The 16,188-nt window shown below is 45.6% G+C and overlaps 1 protein-coding gene across 3 annotated transcripts in view; it reads left to right on the plus strand.

Moving 5' to 3' along the window:
- Positions 1-11,644, plus strand: part of ATP2C2 (ATPase secretory pathway Ca2+ transporting 2) — an 86,935-nt gene extending 75,291 nt beyond the window's left edge. The window contains exons 22-27 of one of the 3 annotated variants that reach the window (XM_036834221.1): positions 19-87; positions 164-280; positions 1,506-1,653; positions 3,582-3,680; positions 3,775-4,058; positions 5,386-5,633. In XM_036834221.1, coding sequence (XP_036690116.1) covers positions 19-87; positions 164-280; positions 1,506-1,653; positions 3,582-3,680; positions 3,775-4,058; positions 5,386-5,452 — 784 coding nt within the window. In that variant the 3' untranslated portion in view covers positions 5,453-5,633. Of the gene's footprint in view, positions 1-18; positions 88-163; positions 281-1,505; positions 1,654-3,581; positions 3,681-3,774; positions 4,059-5,385; positions 5,634-10,653 lie in introns of those variants that run through there. The other 2 variants (XM_036834220.1, XM_036834222.1) reach the window with 2 other exon arrangements.
- Positions 11,645-16,188: the final 4,544 nt, after the last annotated feature.

Consider the following 16,188-nt stretch of genomic DNA (forward strand, 5'->3'; position numbering starts at 1 on the left):
CTTTCTCCTCTCTTGCAGGAATGCGGTGGAGGAAGGCAAGGGGATTTTTCATAACATCAAGAACTTTGTCCGATTTCAGCTGAGCACGTAAGTCGAGGCCGGCGTCCCCCCGTGTGCCAGGTCTGGGAGCAGCTGGTGACAGTGCCCTGTGTGTGCCCTGCAGGAGCATCTCGGCCTTGAGCCTCATCACTCTGTCCACCGTGTGCAACCTGCCCAGCCCCCTCAATGCCATGCAGATCCTGTGGATCAACATCATCATGGATGGGCCGCCGGCGCAGAGGTAAGGCAGCGGGCTGGCGGGAGCGTGCAGGGGAGACGGCGAGGGGAATGCACCAGGCACGGGAGGAGGCGTCTGGTGGGCGGGCAGGGGGACAACGAACTTTCTGCTGCTCTGCCTGGAATGCTCTCCCTGAGCTACCTGCATGGCTCGAGCCCTCTCTTCATTCGGGTCACTGCCTCCGAGAAGTCCTCCCTGATTTCTCTAGCAGCAGCCTCCTCTCTCCCAGTCACCTTACCCTGCTTTATTTTTGCCTAGAGGGGAACATATTTCCTTGTTTATCTGATCGGAATCCATCTCCCCTTTAGAATGTCAGCTTCCTGGGGGCAAGGTTTTTGTTTTGTTCCCTGCGGGATCCCCGACTCCTACAATGGTGCCTGGCACACACTAGGTGCCCAGGACATTACTGGCTGGATGAATGAGGAGGGAGCGTGAGGCTAACGGAATGAATGATGCAGGAGGAAGGATGGGCTCTGGAGGCAGGGGGGCCGGTGTGCGCAAGCGAGGCACTTCCCTGTGTGTGAGCACATAGCGGGTGTTGCTCTCGGTGCAGCTGAATTGTTAGTTATTAATCTAATCACCACCGGTGACGGCTTTGCTCCCCCCTCCACGCCCAGCAAGAGGGCCACCTCTTATACGTGCTCTCCCTGGGAACGGGGCCGCGAGCAAAGCTGGACCCCAGCCGTATCTGCCCAGCGTGGGCCTCCCCAGCCTGCTCCCTCCTTGGTGCCCCACACCATCCACTGCGGGCCTGGCCCCGATCCCGCTGCCTTGGAGTTGGCTGAAGGCAGGTCCCCTCAGTTGCTGGGGGGGCTCTTCAGTGGGCAGGGCCTGGATCCCGTTTCTCCAGGCCAGCTGGGATGAGGCCAGGCCCGACCTGGGGGCGGGGGTCTCCGAGGTGATGGGGAACGACCAGGCACCATTCAGGACCACGTGGTCGGCCACAGGCATGGTCTTCTGTCACCGCACTCATGGCTGGGGATGCGGGAGGGCGGCGGAGCTGCCGTGCTGCCGGTGGGGTCCAGGCTGTGGCGGCGGGCCCCCGGGAAGGAGCAGAGGACGTGAGGCAGGAGGGGCCGGGGACAACCTGGAGGCACTGCCCACGCCCGTCCAGGCCTTCGATGTGGACCTTTGTGCGTTACTTCGCCGGGTGGCCTCGCACATTTAACCACTGCACGTCTCTTCAGTGGTTTATTTCAAAGCGTCAGGTTTTTTTTGTTCCGAGCAGCTTGGGGGTAGAGCCGGTCGACAGGGACACCCTCAGGCAGCCGCCACGGAACATCAAGGACGTCATACTCGGCAGAGCCCTCATCCTGAAGATCCTCCTGTCGGCCGCCGCCATCATCAGCGGGACCCTCTTCATCTTCTGGAAAGAGGTGGGGGAGTCCTCACGGGCTTGGCCCGCGGGTCTGCGTGGTGGCAGACGCGGGGCAGGGGTGTGGTCCCGGCCCCCAGGGGCGCAGGCGCCGTGGCTGGGGGAGACACACACACGTGCAGGGGAGGGCGGGGAGGGATTGGGAGACGACTGCAGAGGTGGGACCGGGCGGAGGGGACGTGAGGCCTCACAGGCAGAGAAAAGGCGGCAGATTCCTTCCTAAATGGGACACAATGCCTCTCCTGCTTTCTATTATCCCCAGGAAACAATGTGACATCTACTAAAAAACTCCTGTCTTATTCCCAGGAGGTGACTATTTGGGAGATTTTTTTAATTTAATTTTTATTTTATATTGGGGTAGAGTTTATTTACAATGTTGTGTTAGTTTCAGGTGTACAGCCAAGTGATTCAGGTATACATATACATGTATCCATTCTTTTTCAGAATCTTTTTCCTTATAGGTTATTACAGAATACTGAGTTCCCTGTGCTACACAGTAGGTCCTTGTTGATTATTTACATGTAGTAGTAGTGTGTATAAATTAATCCCAAACTCCCAGTCTATCTTCCCTGCCAACGATTCCCCTTTAGTAACCGTGTTTGTTTTCAAAGTCTGTGAGTCTGTTTGTTTTGTAAATAAGTTCATTTGTATCATTTTTTTAGATTCCACATTTAAGTGATATGATATTTGTCTGTCTGGCTTACTTCACGTAGTATGATAATCTCCAGGTCCATCCATGTTGCTGCAAATGGCATTCTTTCATTCTTTTTTGTGGCTGAGTGATATTCCATTGTATATATGTACCACATCTTCTTTATCCATTTCTCTGTTGATGGATGTTGAGGCTGCTTCCATGTCTTGGCTTTTGTGAGTAGTGCTGCTGTGAACATAGGGGTGCAGGTATCTTTTAGAATTATAGCTTTGTCCGGGTAAATCTATTTTTAGTTTTTTAAGGAACCTCCATACTGTTCTCCATAGTGGCTGTATCAATTTACATTCCCACCAACAGTGCAAGAGGGTTCCCTTTTCTCCACACCCTCTCCAGCATTTATTGTTTGCAGATTTTCTAATGATGCCCATTCTAACTGGTGTGAGGTGGTACCTCATTGTAGTTTTGATTTGCATTTGTCTGATAATTAGTGACGTTGAGCATCTTTTTATGCGTTTTGGCCATCTGTATGTCGTCTTTGGAGAAATGTCTATTTAGGTCTTCTGCCCATTTTCTGACTGGGTTGTTTTGCTGATATTGAGCTGCAGAAGCTGTTTGTATATTTTGGAGATTAAGCCCTTGTCAGTTGCCTCATTTGCAAATATTTTCTCCCATTCTGTGGGTTGGTTGTCTTTATTTTCATTACTCTAGGAGGTGGATCAAAGAAGATATTTCTCTGATTTATGTCAGAGTGTTCTGCCTATGTTTTCCTCTAGGGGTTTGATAGTGTCTGGCCTTACATTTAGGTCTTTAATCCATCTGGAGTTTATTTTTGTGGATGGTGTTAGGGAGTGTTCTAATTTCGTTCTTTTACATGTAGCTGTCCAGTTTTCCCAGCACCACTTATTGAAGAGGCCGTCTGTTCTCACTGTCGGGGATCTTATTATGGGTCACCTTTCCATGGCCTGCAGGTTCAGGCAGCCCCTGTGCTGAGACGGCCAGGGAGCTGGAGAGAGAATTAGGCGGGTGACCGTCGAGGTGTTTAAACCCCAGCTCACCCATGTGCGGGAGGGGGGATGGGGCGCCGGACACCCCCCAGGTCTCAGTTTTTCTCAGGGGTGTCCCCCACGCCACCTCCGTGGAGCAGCTGGGCTCTTTCTTGCATCCTCAACGGCCCGGAAGGTGGGAGAGGCACAGATCTGTCTGTTCTGACACAGGGGTCCTGAGGGTGGGGTCCCCGCCCCCCCTGCACCTTCTCACCCAGTGCACTCGTGTTCCAGATGCCCGAAGACAAGGCAAGCACCCCGCGCACCACGACCATGACCTTCACCTGTTTCGTGCTCTTCGACCTCTTCAACGCCTTGACCTGCCGCTCCCAGGTGAGGCCCCGCTGCCCCCGGCAGCACCGGCTCATGCTTTCCCGGCCCTAGTCTCGGGGCGGCTCCTGTGCCCCAACTGTGCCCTTCTCCGCAGACCAAGCTGATATTCGAGATCGGCTTCCTCAGGAACCGCACGTTCCTCTACTCCGTGCTCGGGTCTGTTCTGGGGCAGCTGGCGGTGATATACCTGCCGCCCCTGCAGAAGGTCTTCCAGACAGAGAACCTGGGGGCGCTCGGTGAGTGGGAGGGGTCACCCGGGACCGCAGCCGTCCTCGCCGCACGCGCGGGGCAGCTGCAGACCTTTCCGGGGCGTGAAGTCCCCGCGTGGGGCCATCCTGTCTGCAAAGGACTGGGCTCGTTCCTGGACATCTGCACGGGGTAGGAGGGGGCGACGTGATGGGGGGAGTGGAGAAGGCGGGAAACACGGGCGTACCTGCTAGGAGTCAGGGGAGGGCACAGGGGTCCCAACGTCCCGGCCCACCCCCTCCCTGCCCCAGAGCGGGGGGCTCAGAGCAGGTACGGTGAGGCCCAGGGGCAGCGCCGGGATCGACCACAGTCTGGGCTCAGCCTGTGATGTGCGCTGCCCCAGCTTAGGAGTGAGTTTACCTGGTTGGGGGTTTTAACAGGGCCTGTGTCACTGGGACCCCACTTACCTGGAGGTAGGAGTGGGCCAGCTGGCACTTCCTGCTGAAAGGGCCACACGCAATGACCAGAGCTCTCTGGGCCCCAAGCACACATGCCACGTGGGGGACCCCGGGGACTCCCCTGCATCTTCAGCAGGCTTCTGGCAGATCCACGGTCTCTCTTCGGAAGCTGCGCCGGGTGGCTTGGCCTCCTGTGCCTGAAACGGTGGTGACAGGGACCGAAGTGGGAGGCGGCGGCCTGGAGAGCTGCAGGGAGGGCACCAGGGTGACCGCCGACCCAGCTCTCCATCGGCAATCCACACCCCACCGGGGAGCCGAGGGTAAAGGGGCTGGTGAGGCGGCCCCCAGGGCAGAGCACCGGCTAGGGCGCATCCCAGGATCATGAAACGGTCAGCAGCATCCGAGGTGGTGGAGACAAGGGCACTGAAACCCTTTGGGCAAGACTGGGAACCCTCAGCTTTTTCTTCCCCAAAATCTAAAGAGCAGGGTCCCTGTGGGTATGGAGAAAAGAAAAAAACCTAAAAATGTTTTTGTACAGATGTTTCCATCCACCGGGAATTCAGGAAGCTTACCGAGTCTAAAGGAAGTGCAGGGCCTGCGCCGGGCACCATGTCTGTCACGAATCGTTGACAGCAGGGAGCCAAGAAAAGGCTCAGGGGGAGAATTCAGGGGTCAGCCCTCCAGAACGAGCCAGAGCTGGACTCGGAGCCCGAGCCGTGGTCGGGGGCGTCCGCCCCAGGAAGGGTCTCCTTACAGCGGAAGCTTGCATCATGCCCGCCCCCCAGCTCTGAGCCGCCTGCAAAGACCAGCTGGTCCTTGTGGAGCTGGCGCTGCAGGGTTTTGGATGCTGGGCTGGGGAAATCTCTGCCCCATCAGGGGAGTGGAAAGTCTGGTCCTCAGCTCCCGGGTCCTGGCCCCTCACCTCCGTAACTCAGAACGAGCCAAGCACGGGCAACAGCACTCCGCGGCCCCCTGGGCTCCAGTGCTGGGCAGCACGGGGCTGGGGACCAGAGGGGCCAGCTTGCGCTCTCTGACCTTTTTCTTTCTTCCCCTGTTGGCAGATCTATTGCTTTTAACCGGATTGGCCTCCTCCGTGTTTGTTTTGTCAGAGCTCTTCAAACTATGTGAAAAATTCTGCTCCACAGCCAAGAAAGCCCAGATCCACCAGGAAGATGTGTAGTGGACCCCGACCCATGTAAAATCCCTTAAATCTATATTTTTATGTGACTGTGGCCCTCCCCCTGCCCCGCCTCTTCCGAGAGGTGCTTTCAGGACACCGTGGCGTCAGGTCACTCACCTGGCTATTCCTGGGAAACCGGCCGGGAGCTTGGGCCCAGCCTTGCATCCATCCACCACTCTGTCCCGCCAGGCCCTGGGACAAACAGTGAAGGACCTGCACAGAAAACAAACAGACACCTCACTATTTATTAAATCACAATGATTTTTATTAACCACGTCTGGCTACGTATTTGTGCCCTAGCTTGGTGCCCTGCAGCCCCTGGTAGGATGGGAAGACGGGCGGGGAAGAGGGCAGGACCCAGGCTTCTGGTCACACTGCCCAACTGAGGCCCCATCTCCTCATCCATAAAAGGGGGAGTTTAGGTATTTTTAAGTGCGATGCCTGGGGCCTGATGATTATTTTGATGGATTTAATCAGCCCTTTCCTACACGTGGCCAGGTGGGAAACGCACAACCTCACGTTCATGACCACGTATGTGGCGAGAGGCAGTCACATCCTGAACAGCCTAAACAAAGGCCTTGGCTTTTGAGGCTGAACAGGACGTGGCCTTTCCCTCCAGAATCAGTAACCGGAATATGTCCCCCCAGCCTGAGGCTTGTTTCCCACTGGCCCCAAGACTTCTTAACACGTGTCCGCCCTTCCAGCTGAAAGATGGCAGAGCAGGGAGGTCTGCGGCCAGGCAAAAACAACCACGGAGAACCAGAAATGCAACTCCATCTTCCATGAAATGAGGCCACAGCTATAACCCCCCCCGACGCACGGTTTTCCAGAGAAATCGAACCAACAGGATGGAGAGGAGAAAAAGAGAAGGATGTTTGTGTTAAGGAGTTGGCTTACGTGATTGTCGGGGCCAGGGAGTCCGACATTTCTAGGGCTGGCCGACAGGCTGGAGACTCAGGAAGGAGTTGGTACTGCAGGGCTCGGGTCTGGGTTCCTTTCTTCTCGGGGACCTCAGCCTTCTAGCCTTCAACTGATTGGACGAGGCCCGTCCACATGATGAAGGTCATCTGCTTCTTTCAGAGTCTACTGGTTTAAATGTTAATCACATCTAAAAAATCCCAGAGACATCTAGGCACCATGGCCTAGCCCAACTGACACACAAAAGTGAATCATTACACCCAGCCACAGGAGCTGTGAGACAGGCTGCCCCAGGTGGTAACACCAGGCCAGACAGGGCGAAGAAGGTCAAAGTGGACCCCTGAGGCTCCCAGGCAAAGCCCACATTCCTCCAAAGTAAGATTCACAGCCTCACTAGGTTCCTTGGCCCCAAGTGACACCAGAGCTAAATGAGAAGACACACACATAAGCCATCCCCACAAGAAGAGGGAGGGGGCTGGCTGGAGAAGACCCCTTTGGGGCAGGGGTGATACCTGCCCACAGCTACCAACCTTTAGCAACCGCCTAGACGTAAAGGCCAAATCACATCACACACACACAGCCTGCTACGGGGCTTCTGTCTGAGTCAGGGACACTCCCTGCTGCTCCCTCCCTTTTCAGGATTCTTCAGCAAATTGCTGGCCCAAGCAATAGGTTTCTCATTAAAAAAAAAATAATAAAAATAACTGGGGTCGATTGATACTTGCAATAGAAACAACAAAAAAGTATTCTTAACCCTTATACCATACAGAACAAGCGAGGATAAACTGCAAATGTAAAAGGTAAAACAGTAAAGCTTTTGGAAGAAAAAATAGGGATAGGTACATTTTTACCAAATAAGACACAAAGAGCTAGCCACTAAGTGTTATATATACTGGATCGATTGGACTACACGCAAGTGAAGACCCTCTTCTCATCAAGGATATAATAGAACAGGACTGTTAAGCAGCTTAGCTCCATTTATTTTTATAGAACTCCACCCATCAACAGCAGGGGGCCGTTCACCAAAAAAAAAAACAGTAAAGAAAGAGCAGAGGGGCTTCCCTGGTGGCGCAGTGGTTGAGAGTCTGCCTGCCAATGCAGGGGACACGGGTTCGAGCCCTGGTCTGGGAGGATCCCACGTGCCGCGGAGCAACTAGGCCCGTGAGCCACAACTACTGAGCCTGCGCGTCTGGAGCCTGTGCTCCGCAACAGGAGAGGCCGCGATAGTGAGAGGCCCGCGCACCGCAATGAAGAGTGGCCCCCGCTCGCCACAACTGGAGAGAGCCCTCGCACAGAAATGAAGACCCAACACAGCCAAAAATAAATAAATAAATAAATAAACAATGCGTTAAAAAAAAAAAACAATGAAGTCAAAGGCAAAAATAGAAAAAAAAAAAAAAAAGCCAGTTCTTTGAAAAAAATCAATGAAAGTGTCAGTCTTGCTAGAGGTTCATCAGAGGAAAAAGAAGATACAAACTACCAATATTAGGAATGAGAGATGGTACATCATACACAGATCCCTCAAGATATTCCAAAAATGAACACTAAGAACAGCTTTATGCACTTAAAACCAACAAGTTAGATGAACTAAACCAATTCCTTGAAAACCACAAACTACTAAAACTCACTGAAGATGAAATAATACATAATCTGAGTAGTTGTATAACTAACAAAGACACTGAAGTTATCATTAAAACCATCCCCCAAAAAGGAAATCACCAAAGCCAGATGGTTTCACTGGTAAATTTTACCACACGTTTAAAGAGGTAACAATCCTGGCACAATCCCTTCCAGGAAATAAGAGGAGGGAACACTTCTCAACTCATTTTATGAAGCCAACATTACCCTGATATCAAAACCATACAAACACAGTACCATAGACCAACATCCCTCATGAACACAGAGACAAGAATCCTCAATGAAATATTAGCAAATTGGATCCAGCCATATATAAGGAGTACAAGACACCGTGAGCAAGTGGGGTTAATCCAAGGATGAAAAGCTAGGTCAATATTCAATAATCAATGCAATCCACCATATTAATAGTCTAGAGAAGGAAAACGACATGGTCATATCAATTGAAGCAGGAAAAGCATTCATAAAATTCAAACCCCATTCAGGATAAAAACTCAATGAACTAGGAATAGAAGGAAACTTCTTGAACCAAATGAAAAGTATCTAGAAAAAATAAAAAACAAAAAAACCTGTAGTCAACATCATACTTAATGATGAAAGACTGAATGCTTTCCCCATAACATTAAGAGCAAAGCAAAGATGTCCAGCCTCACCATTCCTATTCAGCATAATACTGGAATTCCTAGTCAGTGCAATATGGCAAGAAAAGAAAATTAAAAGGCACTGGAAAAGAGATTTAAAAGGGGAAAATAAAACTGTCCCTATTCGCATGACACTGTGTATGTAGAAACTTGCAAGGAATCTAAACACAAAAACCTTTCCAGAACCAGTGAGTCTAGGGAAGCCACAGATACAAGGTTAACAAACAAAAAATCACTGGTATTTCTATATACTAGCAATGAACAATTGGAAACTGAAATTTTAAACGTAATACACCATTTACAATGAAGCAAATTGAAATACTTAAGTATAAACTAACAAAACATGTTTAGGGTCTGTTTGTGTGCTGCAAACTACAAAATGCCAATGAGAGAAATCAGAGAAAACCTAAAAAAATGGGGAGACATACTGTGTTCATGCCTTGGAAGGCTCAATATAGTAAAGATATCAGTTCTCCCTAAATTGGTCTATAGATTTATAACACAATTGCTATCAAAATCTCAGCAGGATCTTTTTTTAAGACATAGACAATCTTATTCTAAAATTTATATGAAAAGACAAAGGAACTATAAAATAGCTAAAACATTCTGAAAAAGAGGCAAAAAGTTGGAAGAAACATACTTCCTGGTTTTAAGACTTACTATATAGCTACAGTAATCAAGACAGGGCAATACTGGTAAAGTAATAGATGCACAGATCAATGTCAGAATAGTGTCCAGAAACAGTCCCACAGAAGTATAGCCAATTTATTTTTGACAAAAAGCCAACAGCAATTCAAGGGAGAAAAAATATTCATTTCAACAAATGGTGCTGGAACAACTGGACATCCATAGCAAAAAAGAACCTCTTACACTTTCTACAAAAATTAACCGAAAATGGGCAATAGACCAAACCATAGAAGAAACCAAAAGAGAAAATCTTTGGAATTGAGGATTAGGCAAAGAATTCTTAGACATGACACCAAAAGTACTATCTGTAAAAGAAAAGAAAAATTGATAAATTGAATCTCACAAATTTAAAAAATTTTACTCATGAAAGTTACAGTTAAGAGAATTTTTTAGAACCTACACACTGAAAGAAAAACATTTTCAAATCACATATCTAACAAAGGACTTGGAGCCAGAATATTTTTTAAATCTCAAAACTTAACAGTTAAATTTTAGAAAAAGGGCAGAAATCTTGAACTGAGTCTTCACCAAAGAGGACACACCCATGGTAAATAAGCACAAGAAAAGATGTTCAACATCATTAACCAGTAGGGAAAGGCAACCTTAACCCACAATGAGATACACTACACACCTATTAAAGTGGCTAAAATAAAATACTGACAATACTAAGTGATGACAAGGATGCAAAGCATCTGGAACTCTTACATGTTGCTGATGGGGATGTAAATGCTACAGCCTCTCTGGAGAACTTGGCAACATCCTGTAAACTTTAACATACACCTAGCACGTGACCCATCAATCCTACTCCCAGGTATTGATCCTAAAGATGACTTATCACACAAAAATCTGTGCATGAAAGTTCATGGCAGGTTTATTTACAAGAGCCAAATCTTAGAAATAACCCAAATGTCCTTAAGAGGGTGAATAGATAAAAAAACTGGTACAACCATACACTGGAATTCTCCCCAGCAATGAGAAGGAACATACACAGAACAACTTGGATGGATCTCATGGGTATTATGCTGAGTGACAGTATCCAGTCTTAAAAGGTTACATACTAAATGGTTCCATTTACATAGATCCCCAAGGTGACAAAATTATAACGATGGAAAATGGATTTGAGGTTGCTAAGGGTAGGATTAAGAGGGTGTGACTGTCGAGGGAGAACCTGAAGGAGTTTGGGGGTGACGAGACAGTTCTGTATCCCAATTGTAGTGGTGGTTTCACTGATCTACACGTGTAATAAAATTTCATATAACTTGTGGCAGGGGTCCCCAAGACTATCTTCAGGCTCAGTGATTCTCGAGAAGGACTCACAGGAAGAGGACAACCAGAGGCTCTGTGTTTTGAACCCTCCCAGATTCTTCCCTTTGGTTCTCATTTGTATCCTTTCCCTGTGATAAATATGACCATCAGCATGATAGGTTTCCATGAGTTTTTTTTTTTTTTTTTTTTTTTAGCAAATTATCCAACCTGAGGGTGGTTTGGGGAATTCCCTGAACTTGCAATTGGTTTCAAAAGTCTTGGGTAGACTTTGCCATCTGGAGGACTGTGCCCTTAACTTCAAGTAGGCCTCAAATCAGGTACTATGGAAAAACTGGTGAAATTCACATAAGGTTTGAGCTGTTTAGTTCATAGTATTGCATTAACTCTGATTTCCTGGTTTTGATTATTTGGTCTGTGGTTATTGAAGATGTTTTCATTGGGGGAAGCTGGGTGCCATCACAGGAACTCTCTGCACTATTTTTACAACTTCTATGTCAATCTAAAATTATTTCAAAATAAAGTTCAAGGAAAAAAAAGACTCAAAAAAATTGAGCAAAAATGTACCAGGCAAATGCAGACAACAACTCATGCAACAGGGGTGACACTACTAATGTCAGATGAGATTTTAAAAATCCAGGCCAAAAGCATTCAGTGAGACAAAGAAGGGAATTTAATAAGACATAACCACCACCGAAAACCTAACAGGCCTGGGTATGTACCAACACAACATCCAAATTCATAGAGCACAGTAGAGGAAATTTAGGAAAAACACAGAAACTTCACTAGGAGACTCTTAACTGACCACAAGCAAGGAAATTGATCTCAAAAAGTAGATACAGGTGACCTCGCTCATCACTAACCTGCCATATAAGGACACCACTGAAACCTCGATTGATTCCAGGAAGTAGATGTGATACAGTCGACCTCTCTAATCACTGTTCAACAAAACCACAAAAGAAGCTGTGGAGGGGGCTTCCCTGGTGGCGCAGTGGTTGAGAATCTGCCTGCCAATGCAGGGGACACGGGTTCGAGCCCTGGTCCAGGAAGATCCCACATGCTGCGGAGCAACTAGACCCGTGAGCCACAACTACTGAGCCTGTGCGACTGGAGCCTGTGCTCCGCAACAAGAGAGGCCGCGATAGTGAGAGGCCCGCACGCTGCGATGAAGAGTGGCCCGCGCTTGCCACAACTAGAGAAAGCCCTCGCACAGAAACGAAGACCCAACACGGCCAAAAATAAATAAATAAATGAATGAATGAATGAATGAATGAAGCTGTGGAGAAATTCTCTAGCATACCAAAATTGTAAAACTCGTGGGCCCAAGAGAAAATCAAAATGGAACTGCAGAAAACCTGGAAGCTCATCACTCACACGCCAATCAGAATCTGTAAATGCAATGATCACGCCGCAATGTAAAGCAGAGCTCACAGAAAAAAAGTAGTAGCCCCATATATTCTCATTTACTCTCTCTTTTTATTCAGTCATTTAATAATCAACTCAAAAAAAATGAAAATGAAAAATAAATATAACAAAAGCAGCAAAAATAATATAAAAACAATATTAACTACAAAATAAAATTGGTAGAACCTAATCTAGGAAAAAAAAATGAAAGAACACAGAAAAAAATCTACAACTATGAAAAATTTCAAATATTTCAGTCAATCTATGTAAATTAATTTGAAGACTTAAATGATGTGGAAAATTTACTAAGAAATATAAAAAATCAACAAAACTGATCCGAGCAGAGATTTCAGACAACCCAAATGATTAAAAAAAAAAAAAAAAAAAGGATAAGGTTATCAATAGTTAACCCCTTCCCCCCACCACCAAACCAAGAAATACCAGATGAATTCTACCCAAACTTTAAGGAACTCCTTTCATTTGCATTTTCTAGAACCTGGAAGAAAGAAAGATTCTAAATTATTTTTGTAAGGCCAGCACAATTTTAAAGCGTGACTTACATAAAATCTGACCAAAACAAGAAACCACAGACCAACTCATTTATATACACTGCCACAAAAACACTAAACATGGGCCAACTGAATGAACACATTAAGAGTGACAGTTTCAGGCACAAAGATGGGGACTTCCCTGGTGGCACAGTGGTTAATAATCCACCTGCCAATGCAGGAGACACGGGTTCAAGCCCTGGTCCAGGAAGATCCCACATGCCACAGAGCAACTAAGCCCGTGCACCACAACTACTGAGCCTGCGTGCCACAACTACTGAAGCCCATCCTCTGCAACAAGAGAAGCCACCACAATGAGAAGTCTGCACACCGTAACTAAGAGTAGCCCCCGCTCGCTGCAACTAGAGAAAGCCCACGCACAGCAATGAAGACCCAATGCAGCCGTAAATTAATTAATTAATTAATTAAATTAAAAAAAAATTTTTTTTTATATATATTTTTTTTATTTCTGAGATATACATTTTAAAGTAATAACTAGGATTATTACTTATAACATTATACCAGAACATATAAGATTTTTAGAAATTTCATGTAATGTCTGAAACATTTATATTAACATATTATATATTAACATATAAAAAGCACAAAGATGGCTCAGTATTTGGAACCTTAATATTTGGAAGAATTTGGTATTTCTTATTAATAACTCTGAAAAAAAACATGGATGCTAAAAAAACAGCTTTTTATAAAATTGAACATCTACTCTTGACACTCTTAATAACAAATATAAATGGGTACTTTCTTTGCATGAAAAGTGTATACTTATATATATACGAAACATCTCAAAACAAAAGCCAGCATCACACTTACTGTATAAAAGACTAGATGCATTTCCATTCAAGTCAGGAATAAGAAGGATGCATCGTTATTGTTAAAATTCAGAAAGTATTTGCTGATACAATTAATCAAGAGGAAGAAATTAAAGGTCTAGAAATCAGGTAGGGAAATTATCCTTATTTCCAGGTATGCCATCATAATAGCTGCAATCAACACAGTGTACATCTTAAACTATACAATCTTATGTGTCAATTATATCTCAATAAAGCTGGGGGGAAAAAAAAATCACACAAGCCAAAACGTAACAGAAAGATGCTTTAAAGTACCAGGGGGAAAATGTCAAAATATCTTAAAAAAAAAAAAAAAAAAAAAAAAAAAAAGCAAAAACAATCCTTCAAAAATAAAGGCAAGGACTTCCCTGGTGGCGCAGTGCTTAAGAACCCACCTGCCAATGCAAGCGACACGGGTTTGATCCCTGGTCCGGGAAGATCCCACATGTCACAGAGCAACTAAGCCCATGTGCCACAACTACTGAGCCCACGCGTCGCAACTACTGAAGCCCATGTGCCCTAGAGCCCGCATGCCACAACTACTGAGCCCGCATGCCTAGAGCCCATGCTCCACAACAAGAGAAGCCGTTGCAATGAGAAGCCCACATCAAACAGTAGCCCCCACTCGCAGTAACTAGAGAAAGCCGTGTGCAGCAACAAAAACCCAATGTAGCCAAAAAAAAAAAAAGGCAAAAATTTTTTTCAGACAAAAAGAATTGTAATAGCTGCAAACTACCAGAGAATTCATAGATAATCAGAAACAATGAACAGCAGTGGTTCTGTGTGAGGTCCCCAGACCAGCCACAGCAGCATCACCTGGGAATTTATAAGCAATGTAAATTCTCTAGTCCCTCCCCAGAACTACTGAATCAAACTCTGGGAGTGGAGGTCCCCAGTCTGTACTTTAAGAAGCCCTCTAGGTGATTCTGATGCAGGCTCAAGGTCAAGAACCACTGGATAAAAGAATTCAGCAAGGTAACAGGGTACAACACTATGTAGAAAAATCAAGAGCTTTCCAATGTTCAAAGAATCATCAGTTGGTGTTGGGGGGGGGGGCGGGGAGTCCACTCACAGTGCCAGCAATGACAACAAAAATTTACATAGCAAACTGAGATGTTCCTGTTCTTGGATAGGAAGAATCAGCTTTAGCCAATGTCAGTTCTGCCTACGTTCATCGATATTTAATGCCATCTTGAAAATACTATCAAAAAAAAAAAAGAAAAAGAAAATACTATCAAACTTCTTAGAAGTAGGCAAAGTGCTACCAAAGATCAGACAAAATAAGCAGGCAAGCATTTGAAGGAAAAACAAAACAAAACAAACAAAAAAACCCAGTAGTGATAAAGGAATAGCTCTTACATCTTTTTATCATAAAACTCTGATAATTAAAACATGAGACAGAGACCTTCAGTGAGAAAGTAGCATTTTAAGTCAGTGGGAAAGAGACACGCCATTTAATACAAAATGTACTGGAATTTATTTGGGGGTAAGATAGAGGTATATTTTAAAATACAGTTTGAGCCAAAGCAATCTTGATAAAGAAAAACAGAACTGGAGGAATCAGGCCCCATGACTTCAGACTATACTTCAAAGCTACAGTAATCAAAACAGTATGGTACTGGCACAAAAAACAGAAATGTATATCAATTGAACAGGATAGAAAGCCCACGCATCTATGGTCAACTAATCTATGACAAAGGAGGCAAGACTATACAATGGAGAAAAGACAGTCTCTTCAATAAGTGGTGCTGGGAAAACTGGACAGCTACATGTAAAAGAATGAAATTAGAACATTCTCTAACACCATACACAAAAATAAACTCAAAATGGATTAAAGACCCAAATGTAATACCGGATACTATAAAACTCTTAGAGAAAAACATAGGCAGGACACTCTTTGACATAAATTGCAGCAATATCTTTTTTGATCTGTCTCCTAGAGTAATAGAAATAAAAACAAAAATAAACAAATGGGACCTAATTAAACTCAAAAGCTTTTGCACAGCAAAGGAAACTATGAACAAAATGAAAAGACAACCCACAGAATGGGAGAAAATATTTGCAAACGAAGTAACCGACAAGGGCTTAATCTCCAAAACATACAAACTGCTCATGAAGCTCAATATCAAAAAAATGAACAACCCAATCAAAAAATGGGCAGAAGACCTAAACAGACATTTCTCCAAAGAAGACAGATGGCCAACAGGCACATGAAAAGATGCTCAACATCGCTAATTATTAGAGAAATGCAAATCAAAACTACAATGAGGTACCACCTCACACAGGTCAGAATGGCCACCATCAAAAAGCCTACAAACAATAAATGCTGGAGAGGGTGTGGAGAAAAGGGAACCTTCCTACACTGTTGGTGGGAATGTAAACTGGTACAGCCACTATGGAGAACAGTATGGAGGTTCCTTAAAAAACTAAAAATAGACTTGCTATATGATCCAACAATCCCACTATTGGGCATACATCGGGGAAAACCATGGTTCGGAAGGATACACGCACCCCAATGTTCACTGCAGCACTATTTACAGAAGCCAAGACATGGAAGCAACCTAAATGTCCATCGACAGAGGAATGGATAAAGAAGATGTGGTACATATATACAATGGAATATTACTCAGCCATTTAAAAAAATGAAATAATGCCATTTGGAGCAACATGGATGGACCTGGAGATTATCATACTAAGTGAAGTAAGCCAGACAGAGAAAGACAAATATCATACGATATCA

The sequence above is a fragment of the Balaenoptera musculus genome, chromosome 19 (genome assembly GCF_009873245.2).
Source record: "Balaenoptera musculus isolate JJ_BM4_2016_0621 chromosome 19, mBalMus1.pri.v3, whole genome shotgun sequence".
NCBI lineage: Eukaryota > Metazoa > Chordata > Mammalia > Artiodactyla > Balaenopteridae > Balaenoptera > Balaenoptera musculus.